The 15933-nt window shown below is 33.1% G+C and overlaps 1 protein-coding gene across 2 annotated transcripts in view; it reads right to left on the bottom strand.

The window, feature by feature from the left end:
* The window catches only part of PRKG1 (protein kinase cGMP-dependent 1), a 1321998-nt gene that overhangs the window by 1142586 nt on the left and 163479 nt on the right, over positions 1-15933 (bottom strand). For both annotated transcript variants that reach the window (XM_054503395.2, XM_054503394.2), the window contains exon 2: positions 12908-13074. In XM_054503395.2, coding sequence (XP_054359370.1) covers positions 12908-13074 — 167 coding nt within the window. The remainder of the gene's footprint in view (positions 1-12907; positions 13075-15933) is intronic.

The raw sequence follows: 15933 nt of genomic DNA on the forward strand, positions 1-15933 counted from the left end.
TATTAAAACGGAGAAATGTTTCAAATATTTATTCACTTAAAAATAATAATCTATTACATGTTAAATAATACATTTTAATTAAAATTAACTACACTTTTAAAACAAAAATGTTAATACAAAGCATGCCATTGTTTTACACTTTGGAGAAATCTAATTGATGTCTAGTTTAACAGAAGGCAGCTGTATTCTCTGTGTCTGCATTCAATCTGCTGCTATACCACACACCATGTGGCCTCTAAAAAACTTCACTGTATACTACTGAGAGAATGAGACAGAAGAAGACAAAAAAGATAGTGCTATTAAGAAAATACTTCTGACCTCAAGGATCCCCTAAAAGTGTCCCTGATCACACTTTTAGAAATGCTGCTTTAAGAATATTAGTTTGCATAAAATAGGAAGGAATTTTCAGTTTACTAAAAATATTTCTCATAAAGAATTAAAAAATATTTATGAATATCCATATCTATGAAATCTGTTAAATATCCAAATTTACCATTTAATCTGATGCATGTAAAACAACTACTTTAATTAGAAGAGAACAACTTTCATCAATCTTTCCCCTATGCCTGGTTTAGTCAGCAGAATACTACCTCCACATTCTCACCTCTCAATTGAGCTTTCAGGAATATATATCTGAATGTGTATCTACTGTCAGAACAGAAACCTTGACTTGTACTCTTAAAGATGAAGTATCTCACTTTTTTCCATCTCAGAAAATGGTACCACCATTCACTTAATTACATAAAAACATACAAGTCATTCCTAACTTATCTTTCTCTCACACCCACATCTAATCCATGCACTGCCAAATTATACCACATTTCTTCCATCTCCCACACTGCCATCTTGGCACAAGCCACCATTATATTTTGCTTGGATTACTGCTATGGCTTCCCAAGTGGTATCCCTTTTTCTCCCACTACTCTACAATCCAATTTTTCTTCCAAGATTATTAGTGGAATCCATTTTTCTACTCATAAAACATAAATCAGATCATGTCTCATCTCAACTTAAACTCCTCTAATGCTCTCGAAATCTCTTAGAAAAGCAGTCTACTTACAGGGCCCTATGTATGACGTTGCCGCTGCCAACCATTCCAACCCGGCCTCATGTTTTCTGTCTCTTTTAATGCGTCAAGCTTTTCCATACCTTACTGCCTTTCTATTGTGTTTACTTCATCTGGAATCCTCTACCCACACTTTTGTTTGGTTCCTTCTTGTCATTCAGGTTCAAACTCAAATGCTACCCTCCCAGGGAAGTCTACCCTGACCCACACAGTCATTGCCTCCATGATTCTCTTTCATCACCCTGTTTTATTTATTTTTTCATAGCACTTATTACCATCTGAAAATATTTTGCTTATTTCCATACATAGTTTTATCTTTTTCCCCTGCCACCATCACCAGAATGTGAGCTCTAGAAGAGACACTGTATATGTGTTGTTCACTGTAATGTCCTCGGTGTCCACTGAGACATAATCATCACTGAGTAGGTATTTCTTGAATGTAAGAACTAATAAATAATCAAATGAATTCTAATAAAGGAGAATAAAAACTATATATTGCAAAAGGAAGTTCATTATATACTTTCTTTGCTATTATCTCTCTTTGATAAATATACAAAGAGTTTCAAATATTCATAGACTACGCTTGTCAAAGTCACACCCCGCTTTATCTCTACCACCCTTTCTGCATGTAGAAACACACCATCTAAGAGAAGAGGAAAGACCATAGTTTAGTAATGCCTGCTTTTATAGACGTAACTGGTTACTCAACATGAAGAAAAATTTTCCAAAATATTTTTCCTATTTCATGTGCGTTTGAATACTAGAGTTGATATAATAAACAAATAATTTAAATCCATAGGATTAAATGAAAAGAAATTTCAAGACCTTCCATAAAAGTCATCTTAATTTTCTTTGAAGAGGATAGTATGCAAAATGATGCTGAAAAACCATTGTGGTTTCTTTAAAGACTCATTTTTAATTCACTTGGGAGCTTTATCATCAATACCTATAGTTATTGCTATTAATCATGTTTTTCTTGTAAATTTAAATTTAATCATTGATAACATTCTTTACATGCTATACCACCAACTCACCGTTACCTGAAATATGATATAAACTCAGGGAAAAGGCAATGCCATGTAAATTCATATACACATATTGGCACAAAGTATAAACATTTGCATGTGCATATTTCCAAAAGGATGAGTCAATAAAAATCTTTGCACTGGTAATATCGGAGCAAGTTGTTACAAATCTTTTTTTTTTTTAAGTGGCTTTAAATTGAGGGCATGTACCGTCATTGAGTGAGCCATCAAGGATGGCATAAGTCTGTATCAGCAATGTTGCTGAAGGTATTAAATATTCTAAAACAAGATGAAATGCAATGTAATAGAAAAGTAATGTAAAATAATATTCTGTAAATATGATCTGCATGATCTGAATATAAAATGTAACATTGAATTATGTTCTTCCAGCCATAAAAATGAAAAAAAAAAAACTTATTTGATGAGTATGTGTGAATGGCTTTAAGTGAAAGTTATTACAATAGGCTATTAATTAAACTCTGTAGGAAACAAATGTTCACACCCTTCTTTTTTTCCAGTGGGGAATAAAAGATCTTTTAAAGAAGTCTGCTCAATTTTAAAAGGAAAATTTTATACATATTGACTTCATTTATGGTTTCATGGGAAGCTTTGGTTTTCCTTAATAAATATACCATTACATATTTGTGAAATGGAAAACCATCTTCATAGGAGTTTGACCACCTTCACCAGATGCTTTTTCTAATAAAGCTTTGCTATTAACAAATGACTAAAGTAATTTAATTAGCTTTTATATTGAAATTGAACAGTGTACAGAGTAACTTAACTGTTCTTGTTCAACTACACAGACTGTGAACAGCAAATAGAAAGTAAATACTCTATTTGTGTTCTGTTTTTCTTTTTGTTTTTGTTTGAGACAGAGTTTCACTCTTGTTGCCCAGGCTGGAATGCAGCAGTGTGATCTCGGCTCACCCCAGCCTCCGCCTCGCAAATTGAAGAGATTCTCCTGCCTCAGCCTCCTGTGTAGCTGGGATTACTATTTGGGTTTAAAAGCATTTGCAGGTCTGCTTGGTGGATCATTTCTATAATCCCAAAAGTTTGAGAGGCTGAGGCAAGAGAATCACCTCAGGCCAGAAATTTGAGAACAGCCTGGGTAACATAGTGAGAGCCCATTTCTACAAAAAATCCAAAAAAATAGGTGGGTATGGTGTCATGAACCTGTAGTCTCAGCTGCTCATGAGGCAAAGCCTTGCTCATGAGCAAAGGATTGCTTAAACACAGGAGTTCAAGGTTGTAGTGAGCTATGATCCAGCCACTGAATTTCAGCATGGGAAAGAGTGAGACCCTGTCTCAAAACTAATAAAATAACATTTAAAATAAAAGCATCTCCTCCTATATATTCTTATGAATAACTTATGGGTGTTTTGTGATACAAGGAAAAAAATCCACTTCAGTAAAGTTGGATGAATTAGACAAATAAAAGATACTATACAAATCATTAATGTAACTATATACTCAATAATAATTCCTTGGTATTTTAAATACACATAAAGTGTGAATTCTCAGATTGATTTTAATACCATTTTACGTCATCCACCATAATTTTAAATCTCTGTGTACTACTTTTGGAGCCTTAGCACAAAAATATTTTCATTTTATCAGAAAGGAGTTTACAGAAGGGCCTAAATATAAAGATCGGATTCAAACTGCAGCCTTCCAAAGCTACAGTAGTTAAATTCAGATGAAGTAGGTGCAATTACAGCCTGTGTTTCTCAAATGTGGAGACATGGGAGAATTCAAATAAGAACTTCAGAGACCAATTCCGATGTTCTCTGTGGTGGGGGTGGGGTAGGCTGTTGCCATGGCAGCCACACCAGTAAGCTCCCCTGTGCTGGGAAGTGGCGCCTATCTGTCCTGCCCTTGGAGAGTGTGCCAAAACAATTACTAAACATTCAAGGCTTTCTCATTAGAGGAATGGATATTAAAAGCATTAGTCTATCCAGCTCCACAAAGAAATCACTGAAAATCATGTTAAAGTCCCTGAAGAAATATATCTATGTGTTTTTTAAAATGAACACACAACAATTGTAGATTGTGTGAAGTGTTCAGCATGCAAACTCTTCAACAGTTATGTAATGATGAAGTACATTTTACCTCATTAGCAAGAAATCCATGTGTTATTACACCATTGCCAAAAAAGTACTAATCCACATTTTTTTTCTCACTTTTTACTTTTTCAGCTATGCTGTTTTGTTTCTAATTTTTACCAAAAAAAAATACACTTTTAAAGTTTCCAATCTGGCATTCTCTCAAAGTGAAGAATGGAGAGATTGATATCTTAGCAAAATGAAAAAGCATAGAAATAAAATAAATAACTGGTTGAAGTAAGAATAAGAGGAGAAAAATGTGTACCTTTTTAATGTGACCCATGATTTGCCTTATTAATGTCAGGCTGATTTTTTGAAAAAAATAGATAGCATTTCAACCATCATCTCAAAACAAGTACAGCAATTTTCAAACTTTTTAGCTTTCAGGAGGCTTCCAAAATAAGAAAAGCCTCACTATGCCTCTTCCTAGTGTAATAAACTCATTTCCACCAGTAATACCTTAGAAAGAATTGGAGAACTGTACATTAGTAGAACCACAATGAGATAAGGCTATATTTTTAAAAATTTCACAAGGACGTATTAACCAGATGAGTATTAAGAACATTACCCTTCAAAATATGTCACTTTTTCAATAATGATGTTCTAGAGTAAAACATCTGGTCAATTCTTAACTTGTACAACAAATACCATTACTTTCTAATGGTACATATACACACATTCTTATAAATTTTAGCCAAAAATAAATAAATAAAACTGAATTAGTCAGCTTAATCACCTACCCCTATTTATCAAATCTCTCACTAAATGACTTGTGATTATTTCCAAATATAAAATCCACTCTCACAGAAAAAGAAATTGCTGTCATCAAGTATTTTCAAAAGCATATTTACTATCCTGAAGGACAATTTATAAAGAATTCTTAAAATATATTGAAAAAATAAAAGCAAAAATGTACGGCTTTTCAAGCCTCCTACTTTGAAAAGGACAATTACTCTTTCGATTATCAATGTAAAGATAATCTAAGCCATGAACCTCACATAACTAAGCTATGAATGTACCTTCATGGACACACACATGCACACACACACACACACACACGCACGAGCATGAAGAACACTGGTTAACAGGACTTCTTTAAAAACACACAAAAAGCACAAACCAAGAGGAAGACTGATATATCTGATTACATTAAAATTACTAATTTCTGTTCATCAGAATACATCACAGAAGAATAGAAATACAAGCCATAGATAGGAGAGATAACTGCAACGCGTGTAACTTCGATAAGGATTAAGTTCCAATGTATGTAAAGCTATCCCCCCAACAGTAAAAAAGGGAGATGACAATAACAGACTTTTCATGGAAGAAACACAAATAGTCACAACCTCATTCATACCTAGGGAGATGAAAATTAAGATCACGAGGTACCATTTCCCATCCACCAGATAGGTAAAATTTAAACGTTTGTCAATATAAATTGTCATGGATGTGAGGGACAATCAGAAAACTTAGGCATAAGTTGCAATCAGGTATAATCAGATAAAACCGCTTTGGAAAGTAATTTGATATTATTTAACAAATTTAAAGTTTCACATACATTAAGACCCAGGAATTCTACTTCTATCTATATACACTAGAGAAATTACTGAACATGTTTATAAGGATTCACCGTTAACACTGTTTAAACAAGCACAATTTGAGAGAGCAAAATAACAGAAAATGATTCAGGATACCATCAATAGCAGAAAGTATCAATAAATTGGGTTATACAATGGAACATAATATTGAGCAAAAACAAGTGGTAGAAGAATATGTGCAAAATTACTAGATTTATATAAGTAAAAGAACATTCAAAACTAAACACGTACATTACATAAGGGAAAGGATTTCCAAGAAGAAACCTTTTGAGGGCTAGGCTCTTATAAGCTGACTTGTAGAATATTAGTACACAGATTCACAGACTCAGAGTCCTGGAGTTTGCAGAAGATACAGGAGATATGTTATGGTTCAGCCACAAGGAATCCCTCCTCAATCCACACAAACTTTCTCTAAGCAGATGCTATGTAGTCACTGCTAGAATGCGTCATGAGATAAGGTTCTTGCCATCACATCAGGCTGCCCATTTCACTTTTGGTCCATTTTTAATTAGCAAAATGTTGATTCTCAAGTTGACTCAATTTAGACTTCACTATAACCTGCATTTCTTCTTTGGCCATCTAGATTTATGCAGAATACCTCCCTTTTTTCCTCCATGTGACCATGTTTTCACACTTAAAAACAGTTATCCTTTCTTCTTAAATCTGTCCATGAAATATTATCAATTATTTTAAATACATTTTATGCCTCCTGAACTTGCTCAAGTATATTAAAGTCCTTTCTGAAGCATGGTACCCCAAAATGAACACGATACCCCACATGGCATCTAAATATTTCACATCCCTGCCTTCGCCATTGCCTCAATAACTAAAACATATTTTAATATTCGCATTTAGTGCTTCAAGACTCTCCTTATTTATGATAACCTCTTATAATCAGGTGTTTTGTTTTGTTTTTATATAAGTAGTACACAAGCTTTCTCTTTAACACACACAAGCTTTCTCTTTAACATTAACCTTATAAGCTTGGTCCCATAAAGGAACTGCAAGAATAAATTTAAGTACATTTGTATTTCACCAGTTCTAAAGATAGCTTTTGGATTAACACGAAAAACTCACAAGGCCAAAATGTGACATCTGATTGTAAAGAATAAAATGGCCCATTTCTCATGTTAAATTTACTGAGAGCTAATCAACATGAAAATGCATTCAATTCCTTCACACTCTCAGGTAGTGTTTTGAATGCCATCTGACAGTGAAAGGCTCATTTTTAATGTTCAGTTTTATATAAAATCCCTCTTTGAATGTCAATGTTTATTACATCATTTAATTGTACAAAGACAGTAAAAAATGTTTCAGGAGGGAAAATAGAACTTATAGTTTGAAGTGGTATAAGTTTACTGTCGACGGTGGCTAGCATGATTCATGTCCACCCTGAATAACAAATAGTGTTGAACATCAGCATAATAGGCAGACCACACTGTATCAACCAACTTACTGGAAAAGGAAGCAAATCTTTATAAGTGAAGTCTCAGTTCAATAACAACAGAAATAAGAGTCTAGTCTTTTGAGAGTCGATGTAAATAATCACACAACACTTACAGTTAGTATACAAATGCTCCATTAAAAGAGTCATTTGTGTAATAACTTGAAAGAATTGTTCCTTCTTAAAAAATAAAAATAAAAATGAAACCTGTGAGAAAAACAAAATCAATGCTATTGATTGTAGATAGAAAATAGGGCCTCCAAGGTACATGGTGGAATTTAATTCTAAACAATAAGGACACAGAGGTGGACCAAGAATTAAGCCAAATCATAGCCATTCTTTCAATAAGAAAAAAGGAACTAATAAGAGAAGAGAAATGGATGCCAGATGATCTACAGAGAGGTCAGTAAGAAGTTTAGTATTCAAAGGATGCAGAGAGGCCTAAGACGTACTTATAGGAAATATCTTGAATTTTTTTTCTTTTTGAACTATTGCTGTTCAAGTTTTATTTCTTGCAAATAGTCAGATCATTTTTTAATCTCATGGTTTAAAGCTATGCATCTTTTATGGTCTCCTCAAGCTTGAATACACATAATAAACATGTAACAACAGTACTTCTAATCTGTACCTCAAAAGTTAGCACCTCACATTCCTTAGGCATGAGGACTCCAAGGCTAAGACGTGTATTTCAACATACTGACTGCATAGTCTTGGCCAAGTTATTAACTTCTCCAGGCATCAGTTTACCATTTATTAACATGTAGATAACAGAATGCCTATCACTTAACGTCATTATGAGAATTAAAAATTTAAGACCTAGAAAGTGACTAAACAGTACATGGCATATAAGTAACTAACAAAAGTTATTATCATTAACAAACACCTCATGAAAAAAATTGGTAAATTCTAGTATTCTATAGGATTGTAGGATGACTACAGACAATGATAATATATTATGTACTTCCAAATAGCTACAAGGAGGATATTGAATGTTCCCAACACTAAGAAAATGAAAAATGTTTGAGATGATGGATATGCTAATTACCCTGATATGTTCACTATACATTCTATGTATCAAAACACCACCATGTCTACATGACTACTTACAACTATTGTATATCAATTAAATGAATAAAACAAAACAAGTTAATTTAAATTAAATAAAATTTGAAATGCAAAAAGAAAATTGATGATTTCATCGAAAAAGTTTAACTTAAAATAACCAATAGTCAAAGGACACTAAACAGACACTTGCCATTTTAAAAATTAAAATGAAATTTATCTGCTTCCACCATGAAACATCACAAAATATGAACAAAACCAATACTCTAAGCAAATCAATCATTATAATAGGTATAAATTAGACATTTCCAATACTAGAATATTAGGTAAAATTCACCCCAAATAACACATCACCAATTATAAATCACTAAGTCAGAGTTTGTTTTATTTTGAATGAATGTAGACTGAAGTTTATCTATATAATAAAAAAGGAGAACAAGAATATAAGAGTATTAACACATGCTACCTCATAATTAAGGCCAAAGTCTATCTGTTTAAGAAAATAAACTGTATCCAAATATTCTGTAAGACTCACTAAAATATATTAACATAATTAAAACATAAAACGAGCTTTAAGCAATATAATCTACTTACACTACTGCCTTAAAAAGTTAATTCTGAAACAATGTTGATCAAAACTTGAAATCGAAACTTCTACTAGGTAGCACTTTTAAGTGTCTGAAAGCAATAAAACTCATTTTGCTTGAAAATACATGATAATGTATGCATACTACACCCAGATGACTTTTCCCCGGTCATCGTAATTAATAAAGTCTTACCATATGAGTATTCTCTTTGTTAAAACCATAAGAACCTCTGGCATTTAGGTATGCCATAACACTTGGAACACTGCCCGGGATGCAAACAAAAAAAATATGTAAGGCTCATGTTAAGCATTTTATGAAGACCATTTAATTTCACTAAAGAGAGACAGGAAGAATTGGACTGATTTTCCAGATAAACTCCCTGGGTCTTTTGCTGAATATCTTGATAGTAAGCAAGCTTGTGGAAGATCCTTTACTGCCTATTCGTTCATTATTACCATGGTATACTCTTTACAAATATTAATGTTCACAGATAACAAGGAATCCATCTATAGCAAGAACATTGCTACCTAAATTTTGAGAAGATTGAACTAATGATACAATGAAACATTTCCTCAATTAAAACTTTTTAAAATTTAAATGATCGTTTTTTAAATTTTAAGTTATTTTGACATAAGGCTATTAGCACAAGATCTGCTAAAGTTACACTGAGATGGCTAGAATTACCATTTAGGGAAAGATCGGCATCAGGTTATAAAATTATAGTCATTTTATTGAGTTTAACTGAAGGCAATCAACAACATTGCAAAAGCTGTGACTCTGAAGGCAATCAACATCATTGCAAAAGCTGTGACTCTGAATATTGATATATTATTTAGAACCCTGTTTTTAAAAGGATAATTAAGATAACGTGCTGTTTAGTCAATCTAGCAATAAAAGGAAGATAAAGAAAATTTATTAAAATTATCACGAAGCAATGGGGAAAATATTAGTATAGTTACCTGGGGAAGCAATATCATCTATCATGAGTATTTCTTTCTTATTTTGTTACATTCGGGGGTGTGTGTGTGTGTGTGTGTGTGTGTGTGTGTGTGTGCTTGCATCAAATAACTTCGTTCGCTTCCTTCTCTTACCTCCTTATCATGTAGCATAAGATGTATTGACTTTATATCATAGTATTTAAGTATTGTTAACTTCACATCATAGTATTTAAGCTATGGGATATCAGTGAGATGAGTAAACATCACCCAAGAACTTTGTGTCTTCTTTTGGGGAAAGGGTTAGTAAATTTGCAGCTGTACACAGGGTTGTTGAATCATGTTAGGTGGAAGTATGACCTTGTTCTTGTCTTTATTTGAAAATTAAATATGGTTTAAGAAGATATGTATGGGTGCCAAGTTGACAAGAGGTCGATTGACTTGTGATGTTTAATTTTACATGTCAACTTGGATAGGTCACAATACCAGAAAGCTGCTCAAAAATTATTCTACTGTAGACGTTTTGGTGAAGATATTCTTTTAGTAACACCTAAACAAATAGACATTGAGTAAAGCTGATTACCCTCCAATAATGTGGGCGAGCCTCATCCAGTCAGTCAAATAGAAAAAAGTCCCACCTTTCCCCTAGAAAGAGGAAATTCTGTCAGCAGACGGCTTTCAGACTCGAATTGCAGCATTTCTGACCAATGGGCCTTACCCTGTAGATTTTGGACTTGCCAGCCTCCACAATCACATAAACCAATTCCTTAAAATAAATCTTCTTCTCACTGTATATAGACACACAGATCCTATTTGTCCTGCTTTTCTGGAGAGTCCTGACTAATACATAGCCCCATAGTTAACAGTTTGAGCTCTGAATCCAAATAGCCTGAGTATAAATCCTGACTCTACTATAAACTAGTTGGGAGACCTGGGCAAATTTCTTAACCACATTAAGCCTCAGTCTCCTCATCTACAAAATGGAATAATAAATATTAGCCTTTACCTCGCAGTATTGTTTGAGGTTTACATAAATTTTATATGTAAACAATATTTAGAAAAAGCATGTTCTATGTGTTGGGCATTTTCTAAACATTAACAAATATTAACTATTATTCCCAAGCTTCTTTCAATATAGCTAGAAGACTTTCAGTTAGGCTTAGTAAGAAGGGACAACATGAATAAATTTTAGAAATAATGTCCATGGTTCTTTGGAAATCTACTTTTGTAAGAAATATTTAAGATAAAGGAACATTGAATCCACAGGTGTTCAAAATTGTGGTTTCTTGAATGAAACAGCAATAATTAGCATTGGAAAATAGATGAAGTAAAAGTATACTTTCCTTTATACAACAGCTGTTTTATTAAAAGGTGCTGACCAATATAATATCTGAAAAATAATATCATATGAAGCTATTAATATAATCTCAGAAGTGCTTGAAACGTGGTTTCTAATTGTTAGTAGTTCTTAAGATATTGCCTCTATCTTTATATTCTATACTTGACCTCTATATATTTTTGCCACTTTTCCATCCTTTCTTCTCACTATCCACATATAGCCTTCTATAATTTCATCTCTTTTCTTTGCAATTCTCTGCCAAGTGTACATTATGTGTATTTTGGTTTATTGTGTTTTGTCATCAGAAGAAAGTCTAAATGAATATTTATATTTTTTGGCCTGGGAAGAATTTTATATTGTTGACATAGAAGGTGAAAACTATAGGGAAAAAAATGATAGAAATTACTACTTGAAAACTGAATGCCTAACATATATCCAAAAAGATGACAAAGAATAAATAAAAGGTGCATGCTGAATGAAGAAAGAATATTTCTTATATACTGTCAAGATTTTAATAGAAATAATACTTATTATTATGTTGTGGTGTTCTATACTTTACATTAAACATTCATACAAATTATCTCATTTTATACCAATCATGTAAAGAAGGCAGAATGCAGGATTTTTCATATGTTGGCTCTAATGACATTTTGGGCCAGATAAATCTTTGCTCTGGGCAGCTACCCTTTTGAGCAGTATGCCTGGCCTTTACCCACTAGAAGTCAGCAGTCCCCCCATCACCCCCTTTGTGACAACCAAAAATGTCTCCAGATATCACCAAATGTCCCCTGGGAGACAGAATCATCACCAGTTGAAAACCACTGGCAGAAAGAAAGAATATCTTCTTTTTTTACAAATTGGTTAGGTGAAACAGAGAAATTAAGTGACTTGCCCAAATACACCGCTTCTCTGAATGACCTATAAGTTTGATAATTATAGGACACTATCACACAAATGTTTTGGATAAAACATTAATCACCACCTAAGAAACTGTTTTTCACGTGTCATCATCTTACATTACAGGTATTTCTGAACTCACTTTCTTCCAAGCTGATTCAGTCATTATCTCAAGCTACTTTCTTCCCACAAAAGAAAAACATGTCATTATAGATTTCAGGTCAGAAATAAGTATTATGAAAAATTAGCTAGACATAAAACATATTTACACAGTGCGTGCCTCAGTTTTTTTCAAAACACTTTCTATATTAGTCTTTACAGGATGTATGAAACAAGCTATCATTCCTATTAATTAGGCAGGTAATATTCCATCCAACCTTTATTATCTGCCTCTGTCATACACATGAAAAACATTTTCTTTTTACAGAAGCTTCATAGCAGGAAAACTAGTCACATATTAAAAGTTAAGGGTAGAGTTGAAGACGCTTAAATTATCGGACCAAAAATACTTCCAGTGATCTTGAGCTTCTGCTGAAGCTTTGTATGTTTGCTCAGTGACCTGATTGCATGCAGAATATTCAGTGTAATAAACTACATTTCTTTTTTCACATTTTTAACTTTTCCATGTCTGAAAAAATATTGGATTCTCATATGAATATTCTAAATACAAACACTTCCCATAATTAGTTAACCACTTTATCTAAGTAGTGTTTCAACTCTTTTCAAACTAATTTCTCAATAAAAGAAGGAAAAATGGAATTTTCCATGTAACGCATTGCCATCTGTTTGCAGCTGATAAGATGAAAAAAGAATATTTGAATGTCAGAGGATTGGAGTTACAAACCGTACCTTCCATGACATACACCAGTGACCCCACATCTCCTTCTTTGATGATGCAACTGTCCTTGCCATACTCCACCGGGTACATACAATCCACAATCTCCTGGATCTGCGACAGCTCCAAGTTCTTCATAAAGTCATTATCAAGGATAGCTTCCTTTATAAGATCCTTGGACCTATGGCAAGAGAGGGAAGATTTACTGGCACATCTGACAAGCTCTTTCATAGTTTGTGAGGTTTAGCAGAGCCATAGAGTGCTCTGGCACACCACAAATGTATTTTCTTGTTAGGAATCCAATAATTTTCTGGAAGACTGGAGAACAAAGTAGTTCCATGGCAGCAAAAAAAAAAAAAAAAAAAAAAAAAAAAAAAAGGCACTAATAATTTTTTTAAGTATTCTATTATTTAATGAATAAGTGACCTACCAACCAACCAACAAACAAAATCATACAAGTCCATTTTGCTTTAGACTTTTTCTTAATCACAAAGATTGCTAGAAAACCAATGGATACATACTTTAAAGTTTGTAATTTAGTTTAAGAATAAATATGAACAAAATTTTAACATTCCAGAGCAAATACTATTTCTACTGTTTATATTTATAAAAGAACATCAGGGATGTATTGTACTATACACAATTATAGAAAAAAATGTTTACTTATTTTTTATGTGCCTCTTCCACTAGACTTAAGGCTCCACATAAGCAGGGATCATTTTAAATTTGTTCTTTATTGTATGCCCAGTGTCTACTAAGACGCCAGTCATCTATAAATAGTATTTAAAAAAAAATACCAACCTAACAGCTTTATGTGTGAAGACTGGTGAATATAATGTTACTTTCAGTAAATGGTGGGAGATAATACTGCTCAAGTAATATTTTGGATTAAAAAAGATAAGAATTGGATTCCTACTTAGCTATTTGAAACAACTGGTAGAAATGCAACAGTTCTTTATAAATGTCCCATGCTTTTTTAGAGAATATTTCTTTCTTCAAGCAGCTTAGACTGAGGTAACCAGGCAGATACAAATCTATTGAACAAGATGTTTGAAGTGCAACATGTTTTAGGTATGGGATTCAATACAGGTAGTCAGTAGGAAACATATTCATAAATTTTGTAATTGGAATTCAGTGGTTTATGAGAAAGTTTTAGCAGAACTTAAAACATTGGGATGTTTATTTGCTGGGATAAGAAGTTCCAAATGACTTTCTAATGAAAAATCAAAGTGGAAGAAATATTAAGAAATATTTTATCAGGAAGAGGACGATCAGAGCACTATCAGAGAAGTCAGAAGCCAGATAAGATGAAAGCAAAGAACTTAGCAGTCCAGAGAGGAGACAGCACATTTGGAATGTCATATTAAAAGTCTTAATTTTTAAAAAATTAAACACAAGCTGACCTTTGTCCTCATTTTCTTAGCAAGTGGCTTCCAGGGAAATGACCTGCAGTAGTGAATACTGTCTAAAGCGTTAGTCTTCCCTCCCCATTTCTGGGAGACTTTTCACCTAGACCTCAGTCTAACCAGCCTAGCCTTCACCATTATGTTCTGTAATAATTCAGTTTTAAGTAGTGCAAAGATACACATAAAAATAAAAACAATTGAAATTTCATTACTATGAAGAATAATCCTAGAGTGGAATGTTATGCTGCCATTAAAATTATGTTTATAAGGAGTGTTAATGGCATGGAGGAAATTCTATTATTTTTAAGTGAAAATGCAGGATACAAAATTGATTTTAGAGTAAGAATGTATGTGCCTATTAAAATGTAAAAAAAAAAAACAAATAGGTTTTAAAGAGACATGTATTTGGGTTTCAATCCTAGCCCTGACACCTCAAAAATTTTGAGTGGGTTGTCTTAGTTTTCTGAATTTCCATGTTATCATCTACAAAATGATATTTTAAAAATACCAGCTTAATAGGTTTATATGTGAAGACCGAGGAATAAAATGTTACTTTCAGTAGATGGTAGGGGATAAAGGTTGTAGCAGTATTAATTGCAGTATTATCTTCACCCCTCCTTATAATTACCTTCACCACTCCTGGTCTCAAGAATAGCAGTGGCACCTTCATATTGACTCCTGAGATCTACTATTCTGGGATTAATTTTCCAAGAATCTAGGCTTATTTGGCATTCAGAAAATTAATCTTGGTCAAATTGCGTTACATTTTCTCTTTCCTAAAAATTTCTTTCTTTCTTTCTTTTTTTTTTTTTGTCAGAGAGTGAGGCCATTTGATGGGTTCATAGTTTCTTGCACAATACAAACTAACCAAGAACCACAACTTGTTCAACTACATACAGATGACACATTATCCTTTGGGAATAGCTACATACAGATGACACATTATCCTTTGCCCTATAAAGGTTTAAGTCCTACAAATTCAGCAAGATTAAAAATGAAGCCCTCTTCCAAGAACATAATTATAATTAGGGCCATCCAAATATGATTGAAGTCGCTTTCTCCCCTCTCATAAATAAGATTATTAATCTGTTTGATGAAGATATTGCAAAATATTAAACAATAAGCCCTAACACAATTCCTTAGAATTATCCAAACTTTCCAACTGTTTATCACTGAATGTAGAGTCTGGGATGGGACGGACGGGATTTCAGGATGTTTTTGTTTCTCAAAGTTTATTTTGAATGGAGGACATTTAATTTCAGGTCTCTGAAGAAACAAACTGGAGGCTTCCATATAGGCTGTTGTGTCACTTCAAAAGAAACTAATCAATATAGGACCACATCTTACTATTTATACCTTTATACAGATATTGCCAAATAGCATTATTTCTGAATTGTCACAATTTGTCTCTGCTCTCACAGCAAGATAGATACCTTGTGCCTCTGTGTAGTACAACCCCAAAGACGTTCTTGTCAGAGAATAATACTCAAAGCCCTGCCTTTTCATGTAATTTTCCTTTAAGTCCTTTCCTATTGAGGACTGAAAACCTTAGGTCAACTCTCATTTGTCTTTACTTTCTCCAACATTATAGACTATAATTAATCAGGGCCTCCATCTAATTCTTCTTTGAATCC

This window comes from Pongo pygmaeus, chromosome 8 (genome assembly GCF_028885625.2).
Source record: "Pongo pygmaeus isolate AG05252 chromosome 8, NHGRI_mPonPyg2-v2.0_pri, whole genome shotgun sequence".
Classification (NCBI taxonomy): domain Eukaryota; kingdom Metazoa; phylum Chordata; class Mammalia; order Primates; family Hominidae; genus Pongo; species Pongo pygmaeus.